General features: G+C 37.1%; 2 protein-coding genes across 2 annotated transcripts in view; both read left to right on the top strand.

Annotated features, from left to right (window-relative positions):
- The first annotated feature begins 237 nt into the window (after positions 1-237).
- On the top strand, positions 238-9,202 carry LOC136254710 (uncharacterized). Its single transcript, XM_066047447.1, has 11 exons — positions 238-851; positions 906-1,100; positions 1,159-1,326; positions 1,403-1,464; positions 1,583-1,938; positions 2,044-2,322; positions 2,990-3,149; positions 5,364-5,456; positions 5,511-5,624; positions 5,671-5,756; positions 8,896-9,202. The coding sequence occupies exons 1-11, from the start codon at positions 482-484 to the stop codon at positions 9,101-9,103; spliced, it is 2,091 nt and encodes a 696-aa protein (XP_065903519.1). The 5' UTR covers positions 238-481; the 3' UTR covers positions 9,104-9,202.
- A 1,234-nt stretch (positions 9,203-10,436) lies between these two features.
- The window catches only part of LOC136254708 (uncharacterized), a 37,724-nt gene continuing 34,252 nt past the window's right edge, over positions 10,437-13,908 (top strand). The window contains exon 1 of the mRNA XM_066047445.1: positions 10,437-10,531. The gene's annotated coding sequence lies outside the window, so the exon portion shown is untranslated. The remainder of the gene's footprint in view (positions 10,532-13,908) is intronic.

A 13,908-nucleotide genomic window follows, 5' to 3' on the forward strand; every position in this document is an offset into this window, starting at 1 on the left:
GTACAAATTGATTGTTTTGCTCTTCCTGCTGTCTACTACTACAAAAGTATTTCCCAGATAAGGCTAAAACTTACAGCTAGCCCATTGGTTTTTCCCTCTAGAACACAGAGAAGTCATAAATGAAGTTCGAGAAAATTTCACAGTGGTAACGACAGGTTTTCGCTCAGCGAGTTACAATATTTTTCTTATAACACCCATTATTTCACCCATTGTTTTCAATACACTTTATGAAAGGTACATTGGTGTGAAGCTATATGAAATTTTTTTGGAAATAGTTGTATGTGTGCATGATTTGTAACTGTTTTCAATATCCTGTCACATTTATTTTATGATGGTATCTTATACACACAGGTGGGATAAGTTGTTTTGATGAAGTCCCAGTTCAGCAGAGAGGAGACCGTAGTATTCCACCACAACGTCAATCAATTTTCCACGTGCTAATTTTACTTGTAATGGTAGAATAACAGGTGTAACTGCTAGTATGAATAGAATTGCTTCCGGAAAAACTGATCCTCATTTTGAAGTGTGGCATCCAATAACACCTGATGTGGAGTTTAATAGAATTGGTGAAATTCAGTTAGCAGAAAGTGAAGTAGTTCAAGTTGGGAGTGGCAGTAGTGTATACTGGTTGTTGAATATGTCACTTAATGGGAGTGACAGAATTGAGTTTGAAGCTGGAGATGTTATAGGATATTATCATCCACCAGACACACGTTATCAAATGTGGACTATTGCAACTGAAGGATACATTATTTATGGCAGTACTTTAGTTAATTCATCAAGTACATTTAGCTTAGCTAATCCAGACATTGTTGCAAATAACCGACAACCATTAATACAGTTTTTAATTGGTATGAATATATGATTCTTTTAAACTTTGTATGCATATTCACGTATGCTTGTAGACATCCGATGTGATAACCTATCAACACCATCCAATGGAGGAATGTCATGTAGTTCTGGTAGAGTAGGAGTGGGTTATGAGGGAGACACTTGTAGTATCACATGTAACACTGGTTACAGGCTAGCTGGTGGTGACAATAGGACCTGTCAGAGTGATGGACTTTGGAGCGGTAGTGAAATCACATGCAAAGATGATGGTACGTATGTTAACTTAATTTGTTGAAATACACACTTACGTATGTGGGTACCTAATAGACACAACCATGGATCAAGCTGGTAGTAATGATGGTAGTACAACTACTATCATAGTGACAGTGGTTGTGTCATTCTTTGTTGCGTTAATATCTTTCATTATCATCATCATCATCATCATATTATTGTTCATAAGGCAAAAAAGAGAAGAAAACACAAATAAAAATGCAGGTAATTTACCACTTACTGTGTACCCATGAACAAGTCATATGTATGTGCAACTATTTACGTACTTATGACTCCATAGAAATGCTACATCAAGTATATGTGACAGTCAATCCCAGTGTTAAATACACTACTGAAGAAAATGTAAGTTTTTAATACATATATGTAACTAAAACATACGTATGGTTGACTAGACTACATACTTACATAAACTAGTTTATGTGAAGGTATTGTATGATTATTAATGACTTATTTATTCTAGCCAAATTCACATAACTTGATTTCACCCAAGAAGGAGGATGGTGTCATTCTGGGTAATCCTGCTACAATCAATAATTATGAGGTGCCAGTAGAGAAAGATGAAGGATCAAATGGACATAGCCCAGATGGTTATATGGAACCACCATTTGATGGAGAGCCTGAGGCAGAACCAGATAGTGATGGCTACTCTGTGGCATATGATGATTCAATAGTAGCCAAACCATCTCAGCAATATACTAACAGTGGTGGTCATTATCAACGTCTCCAATCATTTGTACAACCTCCTGCTTGTTTAATTTCATTGCTTGCTCAAATTAAAGAGACTATGGTGATGGAAATATCATCAGATAGCATTTGGTATGTATTTGAATACATGTTATTACTGTGTACATTTAATGATGTTGTTGACACAAAGATATACTTATATGTAAAAAATTTGTTTAAAATAATATTCTTTTGTAGTACAGTAAAAGAATTGGGACATGGAGAATTTGGTGTGGTTACCTTGGCAACATGGACAGATGATAACACATCAAAAGAAGTTGCTGTAAAGACTCTAAATCAAAGAGCTTCACAGAAAGATAAAATAAAGTTCTTTCAAGAAGCAGCCTTAATGGCTCAGTTTATTCATGACAATGTTATTAGAACGTATGGAATGGTCACAACAGATCCTGCAATGATTATACTGGAGTATGCCAAAAAAGGTGATCTTCGAGGATGTTTAATCTCACTGCAACCTGAGTAAGTTGTAAAATTAATTTGATGTCAATATTTATAAAACCAAAGTATTGTTGATGCTGTGTACATACAAAACTTGAACAAACTGATTCCCTTTCCACCCACTACCCTCACCACCCCACCCATGGTGCAGCATGGTCCATGGAGGTGCAATACGAGTTTATTGAATAGAGTAGAAATATACCTACATATCTGTGAAAAATATGTCATTTTACAGTATTGGTGTCCAGGTTATGATGGTCAACTCATGTGTGTAGCTCATTACTAAAGCCATTTTGATGACTACATGATAATTTGCGTTAGAGAGCATTGTGTATTATAATTTTAAAGATATATTTGATAACTGATTCTTATGTATCATGTCTTGGTTTTTTGTACTGTATACCATTAATTTTCATTTAGAAGAATATGCTTTTATCACTCTCTATTGTCAGGTAGAATACACAATCAATCTGACAAGTAAAGTGAGCTGTCGTAAAATTGCACATGCATGTAGGGAAGATACCAGTGCTAATACAAGATACAGTACAAGTAAAAATTTCTATTATTAGCAACAATTACAGAATATATAAATCTGGCATACTGCGTTTAATACCTACATTGTGTGTATTTTGTATATTGTACATAGCTAGTACTGTACCTCAGCATTCATGTTTCGGTTGGTATTTAGTGTGATGGAAGGTGAAGAAGTTCCAGACACAGTACCTCCACTACTGCTAAAGTTTGCCAGAGAGATTGCAGCAGGAATGAACTACCTTGCTAATCAAGGATTTGTACATCGTGACTTAGCTGCCAGGAATATATTGGTGACCGAACAAGATGTTTGCAAGGTTAATGAATGTTTACTTATGTGACCTGCTCAGCAAAAAACCTGACTAGTTAGCATTTTCTCAGGCTTCGTTTTATGACTCTTTTGTTGTCTTGAGGGATAACAGAGCTTTCCCCAGTAAAATAAAGTAGAGCAATAATAATAAAAAAAACTGAATAATGAGCTGCTAAAGTTTCAGGTTAATACTCTTGGAGTTATAGCAATAGACTAGTCTCACATAGCCAGACCCTATTTCTCCACACAGCATTTATCGATGGGTTTTCACTCAGCAGGTCACAATTATACAAAGTGTTTATGTGACATGTCAAAGTATGTGCAGCACTAGCAAGAACACATAGTCATTGTTGTGTAAACCCTTATGGAAATATGCTTCAACTTTATTCACAAGATAAAACTATTGTACTGATCTCTCTATAGGATGACTCGTTACATATATAGCTAAACTGTCTATAGAGTGGCTTATAATGTAGCTGATTCAGAACTTTCTACAGCATGATTTATAATTTAGTTGAACTCTCACTTTTGTGTAGCTGAACTCTCTACAGGGTGACGTTTAATGTAGCTTGATGTAATGTAGCTTAATGTAGTAATGTAGGGTGACTAGAAATGTATCTCTCTACAGGGTGACTTGTAATTTGTAAGAAATCTTGCTAACTGAGAACCACAATGCAAGCATAATGAGAACTCTGAAGAACATAATAGGTGAAAATTATGGGAAATTTCTGAAAGCATTTTAGGACAAATTTTGAGCATATTTCAGGCCCACTGAACTCTCTATAGGATAACTTGCTACTAGCTGAACTCACTACACGATGACTTCTTATGTAGATGAACTAGAAGGTGACTTTTTACATAGCTGAACCAGGAGCGTAGGAAGCATGGGTTCCATGGGTACTTGGGCACCCATAAATATTTCCAGTTGCGTAACTAACGGGTGTCAGCACACTGTACTATATATTACTGAAAAGATCAAGATACTCTAATAGAGCAGTCAATAACTCTAATAAAGCAGTCGCAACCTTTTTTTTTTTTTGGGTCTTCAGCTTTACCAATGGGCACCCATAAGTTAAATATCTTCCTACGCCCCTGTGAACACTCTAATAGAATACAATGTAGCTGAATGTTCTAATAGGGTGACTGTAAGGTTATCTCAATTGCACACATGCTACATGTACATATGTGACCGGGCCTGCGATAATAGGGCATGTGGGCACATGATTTTTGCCTACTTTTTCACACTTTCATCACTCATACCTTTTTGTACCATTATGCTATGGCATTACAATTTTCAGCTTTTAATAAACATTTAATTGGCATCATGATGCAAGTTACAGAATGCAAATATACTATTCCAGCACTAAGATATGACCTGTAGAGTGATGGGGTGTAGTTTGTGCCCACATGCCCTGTTTTCGCAGGCCCGGTCACATATGTAGTTGGTTGTCTTTTAATCTGATTCTTCTATGACACTGAAAGAACGATCAGTCCATCTACATACCAATTTTCAGCTCATTCCCATAAGTGGTTTGCCTAGTAGCTAGGTGTAAAACTAATGTTTTCTATTCCCAAAACTCGATCACACAATTGTTGCACACATTTGGTTTCACATTATATCTCCGTAGTCTTCATCTCGATTCCTATCTTAAGGCATTCCTCGACGGCTAATCTATCCACAAACTGATTTTCAACCAATTCCATAAAAGGGTTTACCTTGTAGGTGTGATAGAATTTTAATCATTTTATGCAAATAATTAGTCATAATTCTGTGAATATACATTAGATTTGCACAACATTTGGTACTGGGATTTGTGTTTAGACCTGCAACAAATTTCAGCTCAATAAGATTACACATTATGTGTTTTTGAAATGTGTGCAAAGCAAAAAGATGAAGAAAAAAAACCGAAACTTTGGTTACGTGTATTTCAGGGTTGGGTAATGGAATTTCCTTAAAATTTGGCATGTAAACTGTTACACCACTCCTGTTAAATTCATTACATTAGGATAGGGGAACACACAGTATGGAAATCACACTTTCTTCCTGTTAATATATTGTATGTACCCAGTGTGGCACAGTAGCTTCTTGGGCCACACAGCACACTACCGTGTATCTTAATCATGTAGTTAAACACCATGTATGCATATGTGAATCTTCATGCGTCAATCATACCTATCATTTGTAAGAGAACAAGATGTAGTGTTTCTTTTTGTTTTGCAGATTGCTGATTTTGGAATGTCAAGAGATTTGGATGATCACAAATACTATATCACATCTGGAGGAAAGATCCCTGTTAAATGGACAGCTCCAGAAGTGGGTTACATGGCATGGCAATCACACTGTTCTTCATTGCAATTTGATCTACAGGCCCTCCAGTATAAAAAGTACTCCACTTTCAGTGATGTTTGGAGTTTTGGGTGTGTTCTTTATGAAATGTGGAGTTTGGGCTGTAAGCCTTTTGAAGAAACTCCAGTGAAAGAGGTGTGAACAATTTCTCAGTTGCATATATGTTGCATATCCTCTGTAGATTCTCACACTAATCGACAGTGGTTACAGACTTCCACCACCATCAGGATGTCCCAAGTTAATGTACAAATTAATGATTCGATGTTGGTAGGTTTATCTAATTGTTTACATGTACCTGCATGAGTACATATCTCTCTGCATAAAGTTATATGCAGTGTTGGGCAAGTTACTTTGTAAAAGTAACTAGTTACATATTACATATTACTTGCAACTGAACTATTTAGTTACAGTTACATATTACCCATAAAATAAAGTAACTATAATAATATTACATATTATATTACTTTGTGTCCACAGCCTTAAACTTTCACGTGTGAAACTACCACTTTATCACTTGACATGATTGCGTTGTTGGACAATGTACAAATCTTGGCTATCAGTAAGAAGCTGGTGAATAAGCTTCATTCAGTAGGCTTCGTTACTTCGTTGTGGCTAGGCATTACTCAGAGGCTAACTAACGAGATTAGTAACTTCGTTACTTGTAGTAATAATATTACGTAATATTAGACTCGTTACAGTAACTATATTACTTAGGTAACGCGTTACATTTGTAAGTGAAGTAACATGAGTTACATCCCAGTGCGTGGGAGTATCAAAGTGCCGCGCTGGGTTATAACTACCATACAGCTAGACAGAGTGGCGCTGCTACTGTACGATATATTAGTTATCACCCAGTGATAACTAACTTATCACCCTGTTGCGGAGCCACTCAGTCTCTTTCGTGACATCATAATAACCGCGAATGGCATTGTTTACCAATGGAACAAAGAGCCAAATAAGGAAATATTGATACAAAACACACCAATACAGCACTTAAAACTAGCTAAATCTTACAAGAAAACTGTTAACCCTTTACACAATAACACTACAAGTTACCAATATGATAGTTTAACAAATGTCAAGAATAGTCCGTGACGATTTTCGCTCCAGCAATCACTCCCAACGGTCACTATGGTGAAGAACTAACTTCCTCTAGCTTCATCGTTCTATCTCGGACTATGGTAGCCACTTGTTGGTCTTTATTTTTCTCTTGCACACCACGCGACACCACCATACCAATTTCTGACAAAGGCGAATCGTACCTGGAACCGCTGCTTCATAACACCGCCCTTCGCTACAGTTTGTAGGCAGTATGTAAGGTCTCTCTTGTAGCTACGAAGTAGAATCTCCACACAATTCGGACGAAATCTTGAGCACAGTGGCAGGAACTCAAACCGGAACTTAAATTACTATCCGTAAACGTCTGCGCACTCCCGCGCACTGGGATATAAAATAGTTATATTCTATATACTCGGATGATATCACCCTCGTACCGGGATATAACTATAACTTATATTACCTGTTTTTATAGCGTATTTCGTTATAATACTTTGTTACCACAAAAGTAATAATATTACGTAGCGTGTTACTTATGTAACGCATTACTCCCAACACTGGTTATATGTAATACTTCCTGTAACAGTAGAACATTAAAATTACTGTATTTATTTGGTTAAATACTACAGCGTTTATTACCTTAGTTCATACAATCGATGCAGCAACTATACAAATTTGACCACCACTCAATGCTTGAAAATAATGTTGAAGCTCTTATTTTTAAAATCGATCATGACACCACTCAAGAGTGGCTAATACTGAAGGTGCAGCATTTAACCAAGTAAATATGGTACATGTATTGTAGAGCACTACCAAAAAGGTACATACATAATTCTATGTAACAGCAGTGAAATTTGATTATGTAACAGTATTGAATGAACTGGGAAAGGTTAAGGATAATTTGAACTCTGTATAGCATAATTGCATTGGACACTGTGTTCTTTACCATGCATTAGCTTGTCATGGCAGCTGGTAAAAAGATTGAATGCAATTGTGTACTTGTTGAGTGTATATGTAGACTCTCTTACATATTAATTATATGCATGTGCTTATTTGTGTAAGACAACTAGTTACCTGCTAAAAATAAATACCATACTGAGTTCTTATTCAAGCCATAGCTACTTAATTTTCAAACTAAACTAAATAGCAGAGTGTGTGTATTTTAAGAAACAGCTGTGTAATAGTATTTCATGTGTAGTAGCACAAGTACAGATGAAACCACTGTTTGTATAAAGTAGCCCAAACAGCTGGTGTTACAGCTGTAGATGCTAGTGATGCTATTGTTCCAGAACACCAGTTTATTTTTATTACTTCTTTTGTACATGGGTGGAATCAAACAGAAAAATATTATTTATTTTCCATAAAGTACAATTGCGGTATGAAATTTTACAGACCGCCAACTTGAGCAGGTTATACTGTCAACAAACCTCAGGACCACTGGGTGTCATAAACATACTGTAATACTGTAACTCAGTAAGCAGCAGCTAAGTTTACAGAAGTTAACAAAAATTGCACTAATCAAAAGGCTTCTATAATACAAAGAAGCAGCAGTTCATAACTTACGCCATTAACAAGTGTAAGAGTACTGTCTTGTAGGTGTACTTGGTTTCAATGCATTAGAAAAGTTCCATTTATAAATTATTTAATAATTGTTCCTTGTGATACGTATATACGGTGTATATGAAAAACAAGTATAAGGAAAAATTAAGAATTTAAGTTCGATTAGGGATCATAGAAATATGAAGTAGTGGAACAAGGGAGATCTCCTGCACCTCCAGATATACTAGTCGACATTGAATCCCTACTTCAGTTTACACCCATGACTGAATTGGGAGATTAAAATTATTATGTTTTCAGGTGTAGGTGACCTCCCTTGTTTCATTTCTATGATCCCTAATCAAACTTAAAATTCTAACTTTTTCCGTACTATTGCTTGTTTACTTTTTTGTAACGCATTACAGTGGAAAGAATGGCACCAGGCTTTTTTTTTCATTCCCCAACTACCAATTGCTGGAATAGCGGAAGTGGCCATTACACTTTATTTTCAGCTATGTTCAGCCAGCATTAACAATATTATAGCACTTATCTTCAATTCGTGGTAGCGTCTTGGCCACCAATCTTGTGTTTCCATAGAACGTGTATGCTTTTCTGTTAGAACCCATACTGAATTCAAGTAGAGTCACCTAGTAGACGCAACCATAGTGCTTTAACCTAATATTCTAGGGTCCCAAAGTAGAATAAGTTTATAAGCAGCAAACAGCTCTGTTAGATTCTGTGCATAACCATATATGTATATATATGGGTAAATTTTAATACGGTTGCATCCACATGCTTTGTTCCCTTTGTGTAGGCATCCTCGCCCTAAGAGCAGACCAGCATTCATACTGATCACCAAATACCTTAACAAACCTGATGAGGAACTATTACAAATCAGTGACGATGATGTTCAATTATATGGAGACTTTGCCTCATCACTTGGGAGAACACTATCATCATCTTCTTCATCACTAAATTATGTCAGTCCGTGGCACCATGAACTACAATCAGTGTATAAATAAGTATAGTGGCTAGTCTTTATATAAATTTTGTGCATGCAAACTTGGATTGTACTTTAATAGCAGAACCAAGTGGGTGTTTAGTTACATGATATATGATAATATTGCTGAAATAGTTTTATGAGCATGCAAAACTTTCAACTTTGAATCCATTTATCAAATGATGATTCTATACCACAATAATCTATAATAGTAGCCAACTCTTTTAATAGTAAGTAGCCATGCTGATGTATACAAACAATTGCATAGTGTACCCAGTGTATTAAGGAATGGCTGATGATGATAATGCCAATCATTTTTAATGATTACTCATCATTGGCTTTAATATCATTGCAGCCATACTGTTGCTGTCACCTTTGATTTCACATCTTTTCCACCCTGGAATTTTTATGGGCTGCATCCTTTTTTCACAGCTGTTCATCTAAAGTGTAAATAATCAAAATAGAATATTTGTAGTAATAGTATTACTAAATCAAAATAGCCAAGCCCAGTCACTTACTGTACTATAATACAACAGTCGGGTGTTAGTTGTTGTTACACTGTAGTAAAAGTCAGCTCTACAGGGACTGATCCAGGGGGGTGGATGGGGTGACTAGCCACCCACCTTGCTAGGGCATGGAGCTACATGGTCATAGGGTTCATTTGTATTACTGGAGTGATAAAATACTGCAAACTAGCCATCCACCATGTATGGTCACGGAGTTACATAGCTACTTAGTTACATGCAGGGTTACTGATGTGTTAGATGATGACCCCAATCATATTAACACATAAAGTACAGCACCAGTACACATTCTTCAGTTTTGTTCAGTTGCACTAAAAAGTCTACATATTATTGTATCAACATGTAGAGAACTAAATCCCAGCATCCAACATTTCAGTCAAAACTGCAGCTGCTTCCAGATTTAATCACATTTCAAATTTTGCTCTGAAGGAGCATACCCCAGAAGACATGCTTTGCATGCTAAACTGTACTGGCTGAAGTTGGGTGGAACCTGAAACCCCACTCTGAAATTTTTTAGATCCACCACTGATGGCTCCTCAGGAAGTTAGTTGCTTAGGCTGTCTGCAGCTGGGGCCATGGATCAAGTCTCTGCATTGATTTGATATGAATGCAATACAGCAATACTCCTAACTCCAGCCTGGACCAGCCACCCCCTTAGTATTTTTTTTCTGGATGATGCAGTGCCGCCTGCTCTAGCAGCATAAACTTAACTATTAAATTTGCACAATTAGCTTATAGAACCGAATTCGCTTCAGAATGTTGGCTATATTTCCTGCCTCTGTGCCTTATGCTGTATCACGATCCAAACTGCACGTGATGATCTGCGCGTGACCGGAATTTTATCGAAGGTAGCTACGTAGGAGGGGCCACAATAAATAAGGTCATGAGACCATTAAGAAGAACTTCTTTATGTTGTGAACACTCCGGTATGTAATTATTGTACGCTTATCTAAAATGTAATGTTTATAGTGTGTGCTATATATACTGCCGCAAAGAAAGTTGCCTTTTCCAGGGCGTGTCCCCGTGTAATGCAGACTGAACGCAGTAATGAATAAAGTCTACCATTGAAGTAATAAATGAAGTGTGAATTTTGTGACCCCGAGATATATAGTCACTGTCAGGCCTAGTCTTTTAAGGAGGGTCCCTCGGAGCATAGATAGTATATGCTCCACTGTGGTGAGCTAGTGTCGTGACCGCTTTTTTTCTCTTCGTATTTGGGTGGGGGGAAAGGGTCTGGAGTAATTCCAATTAAGGGTTGCGAACAAAATAATTATTTTCTCGTTCCTCATACCGCTGCTGCAGCTACTAAATGATTTTTGCAACATATCACCAACGCCCCCGCAAAACTCTAAATTGTGTACAAAAATCCTAGTATTTAAGAAGTTCACTTCGTATTTCCATAAATATTTGTAGCTAAATACTATGTTAATTAAATTTTTTTTACCAGTCCGTTTAACTTCTGCTTTGGAATATAACTAACTAAAAAGGGATCACAGGAGCCTCAACAGAAACACAGGTTTACTACAGTATGCACAGCTAGCGCTACAGATTGATTAATGGAACATCCAGGCAATCCAGCAGTCAATTAGCTTTTCCAAAACTAATAATTATTGTTGAACCACTGTCAAAGCCATCCTCAAAGCCTCGCTCAAGCCATGTATCTTTGAGTCATTTTCTTTATAGATCGAGGCCTTTGTCTCGTAATTGAGTTTGTAAATGGATGAAAATAAAAATAGCCAGTTTTGTATGTGATTCCAGATTTCAGAATTTCTAAATATTTAATGCAGATGCTGTATGACAACTCCAGGTCATTGACACCCATATTTCTGCAACAGGTGCACAAAGCAAAAACATAAGTTTTGCTTTGTTCATGCTTGTTTGTAACCCTTCACCAGAGTCTGAACAAAATGGCCATTGGAGTTACACTAGACCCTCCTTCCCCCACCCAAATACATAATGAAAAAAGCAGTCTGGGCAAGAGTAGGGGTGGGTGCAGTGGCGTAACTAGTAACTAGACTAACACTGATACTAGCTAGACTGTCTGGTTTGGTAAGCTGAAGAGAGAGAGAAAAAAGAAAGGTCACAACCTGCTGGCAATGGCTGCCTCCCATTATATTGCTGATAATCAAAATCTTTCTTTTGTAACTGCATAGTTGGGTACAGTCGCTACACTGCTTCTCTGAACACTGTGACTGCTTTATTAGAGTCATTATGCTCTATTAGAGTATCTCAATCTTTTCAGTAATATAGTACAGTGTGCTGACACCCGGGACCGGGCCCGGGTTTAGTTACGCCCCTGGGTGGGCAGTACAATATCATATCATGTTATATTAATTAGAGTGAGCCTGAGCGAGCCCCACACTGGCAGTAGTTGATTCAACTGTGGACCGTCATGTATCCTAAAGTTTACACAAAGAACACGGAAGTCCATCAAGACGTGGCAAAGGTGCACATCACATGTTCTCATGCACGTGGCTAGTAACACGTTCTCATGTTTTTTTGGCTTGTGCAGGTGGCACGCTCTCTCGTGTAATGGCTAGCAATGTGCCAAGAAGTGTTGAAACTGTGAGTGGAAGAGAAGAGAGGCTGAGAAAAAGAAAGGAGCATGACAGACTTAGAAGAGATCAGGAAACTGATGAAGAAAGACGAGCAAGATTTGTAAATGTGTGCAATACCTAGTGCTTCAATTTTCTCATTACAGTTATGGCAGATTGGCGAGACAGAAGAAGGTAAGGAAGATGGCATCTTATGCCCACAACATGGCTATCTTACAACAGTGGCTTTTGACAAAGATAATACTCGTGAAGTCTCAATAAAAACGAAAACATATATAGAACAAGAAGATAACTTTGAATCTAACATACATCCAGTAATCAAGAACTGCCACATCTACTAGAATATGTTCCACAGTAAATCATCAAGCCTCAATTTACACAGCTTCCGCCAACCATATGTGACCTAATTTTAGAAAACCGTTGATATCCGCACAATTTTCAAAATGCATTTTACTTGTTCTTTGTTTTCTACAGGAACAGAGGAATGGACTAGCGAAGTTTCAACTTCATAAGTTAAGCAGCATTGGAAATACAGCACTAGACAGCCGGACGAGCAAATAAATTGATATGTACAGAAGCTATTGAGAAAAGAATCTACAGGCGCTTACATAAACCATCATAACTTACTGATACAACAGCGTACGAAATTGAATCTATGTTCATTGTGTTCGCCATGAATTTGTGCATCCACCAAGGTATAGTTTTTGTCCCAGGCATGCTACTGTGTTCGAGAAAGAAGGCAAATTCACTGAAAAACGATCATCGGTAAATTCTTTCATCACTGCAACGTAAACAAACGTCTGTAACTTTGAAATCCTTTCGTGCATGGAGATGAAACAAAGAGTTTTGTACTCCCTATGAACAGGCGAACACGATGATGCCCAGGATTTATCCATTGGAGGCTTAATTCGCCCACCAGTGAGGCGATAAAAACTTGCGTAATTTTTTTCTGGAGCTTGCGTTTTTTACCAATACTTTTAAAATGTGTTTTATTACTATTGTGCGTATATCGATGGTTTTCCAAAATTCAGTCACATATTATGTTTCATTTGATAGTTTAATGATTTGATCAAAACCCTTGATTTCGTTCAACTGTCATTGTATGTTCAGTTGATTGCATTAAATAGCTATTTACTTCAAGATCAGGCTCACCCCACAATGCTTTTAGCATCTGTCTAGTTATAAATATTGTGATTACTAAATTCCCACTAAATAGGTATAAGGTTCCATTGCATCAATAGCCTCATTGTAGACTACGCTGTGCTTACTCTTCAAGTGGGAAAACAAAATTGAGGTGTTAGCCAACAAACAATTTCAACAGAGGTGACAAATAGTACCCCCCATATTTGAACCAAATCCTGTGCATGTGCTCCCTGGTAGTCACACTAAGATTCCAATAAAATAATTATCACTCAAGCCCAACCTTGCTTTTCCCTTTATGACGGCTTGGCATATTCATGCTTTTAGAGCAGTCTTCACAAATTTTTATGGAATTTAAGAAAATTATTAATTGTTGATTTACGTTTCAGATCCTTGCTACATTTTACTGCCTATATTTAACATCATGTCTCATCTCACTGTGTATGGGAGCAAGAGAATGATAATTATATGTTTATATTATAAACTTCTTGATGTGAGTAATAAACTAACTTGCTTACATAGCCAGACATTGAGGAAGGCAGGCCAGATGGACTGAAGACCCACCCCAATGTCAGGAGAGGGGCTTTCACTCTTTTGCTTCTTAATAA

The sequence above is a fragment of the Dysidea avara genome, chromosome 4 (assembly GCF_963678975.1).
Source record: "Dysidea avara chromosome 4, odDysAvar1.4, whole genome shotgun sequence".
Classification (NCBI taxonomy): Eukaryota; Metazoa; Porifera; class Demospongiae; order Dictyoceratida; family Dysideidae; genus Dysidea; species Dysidea avara.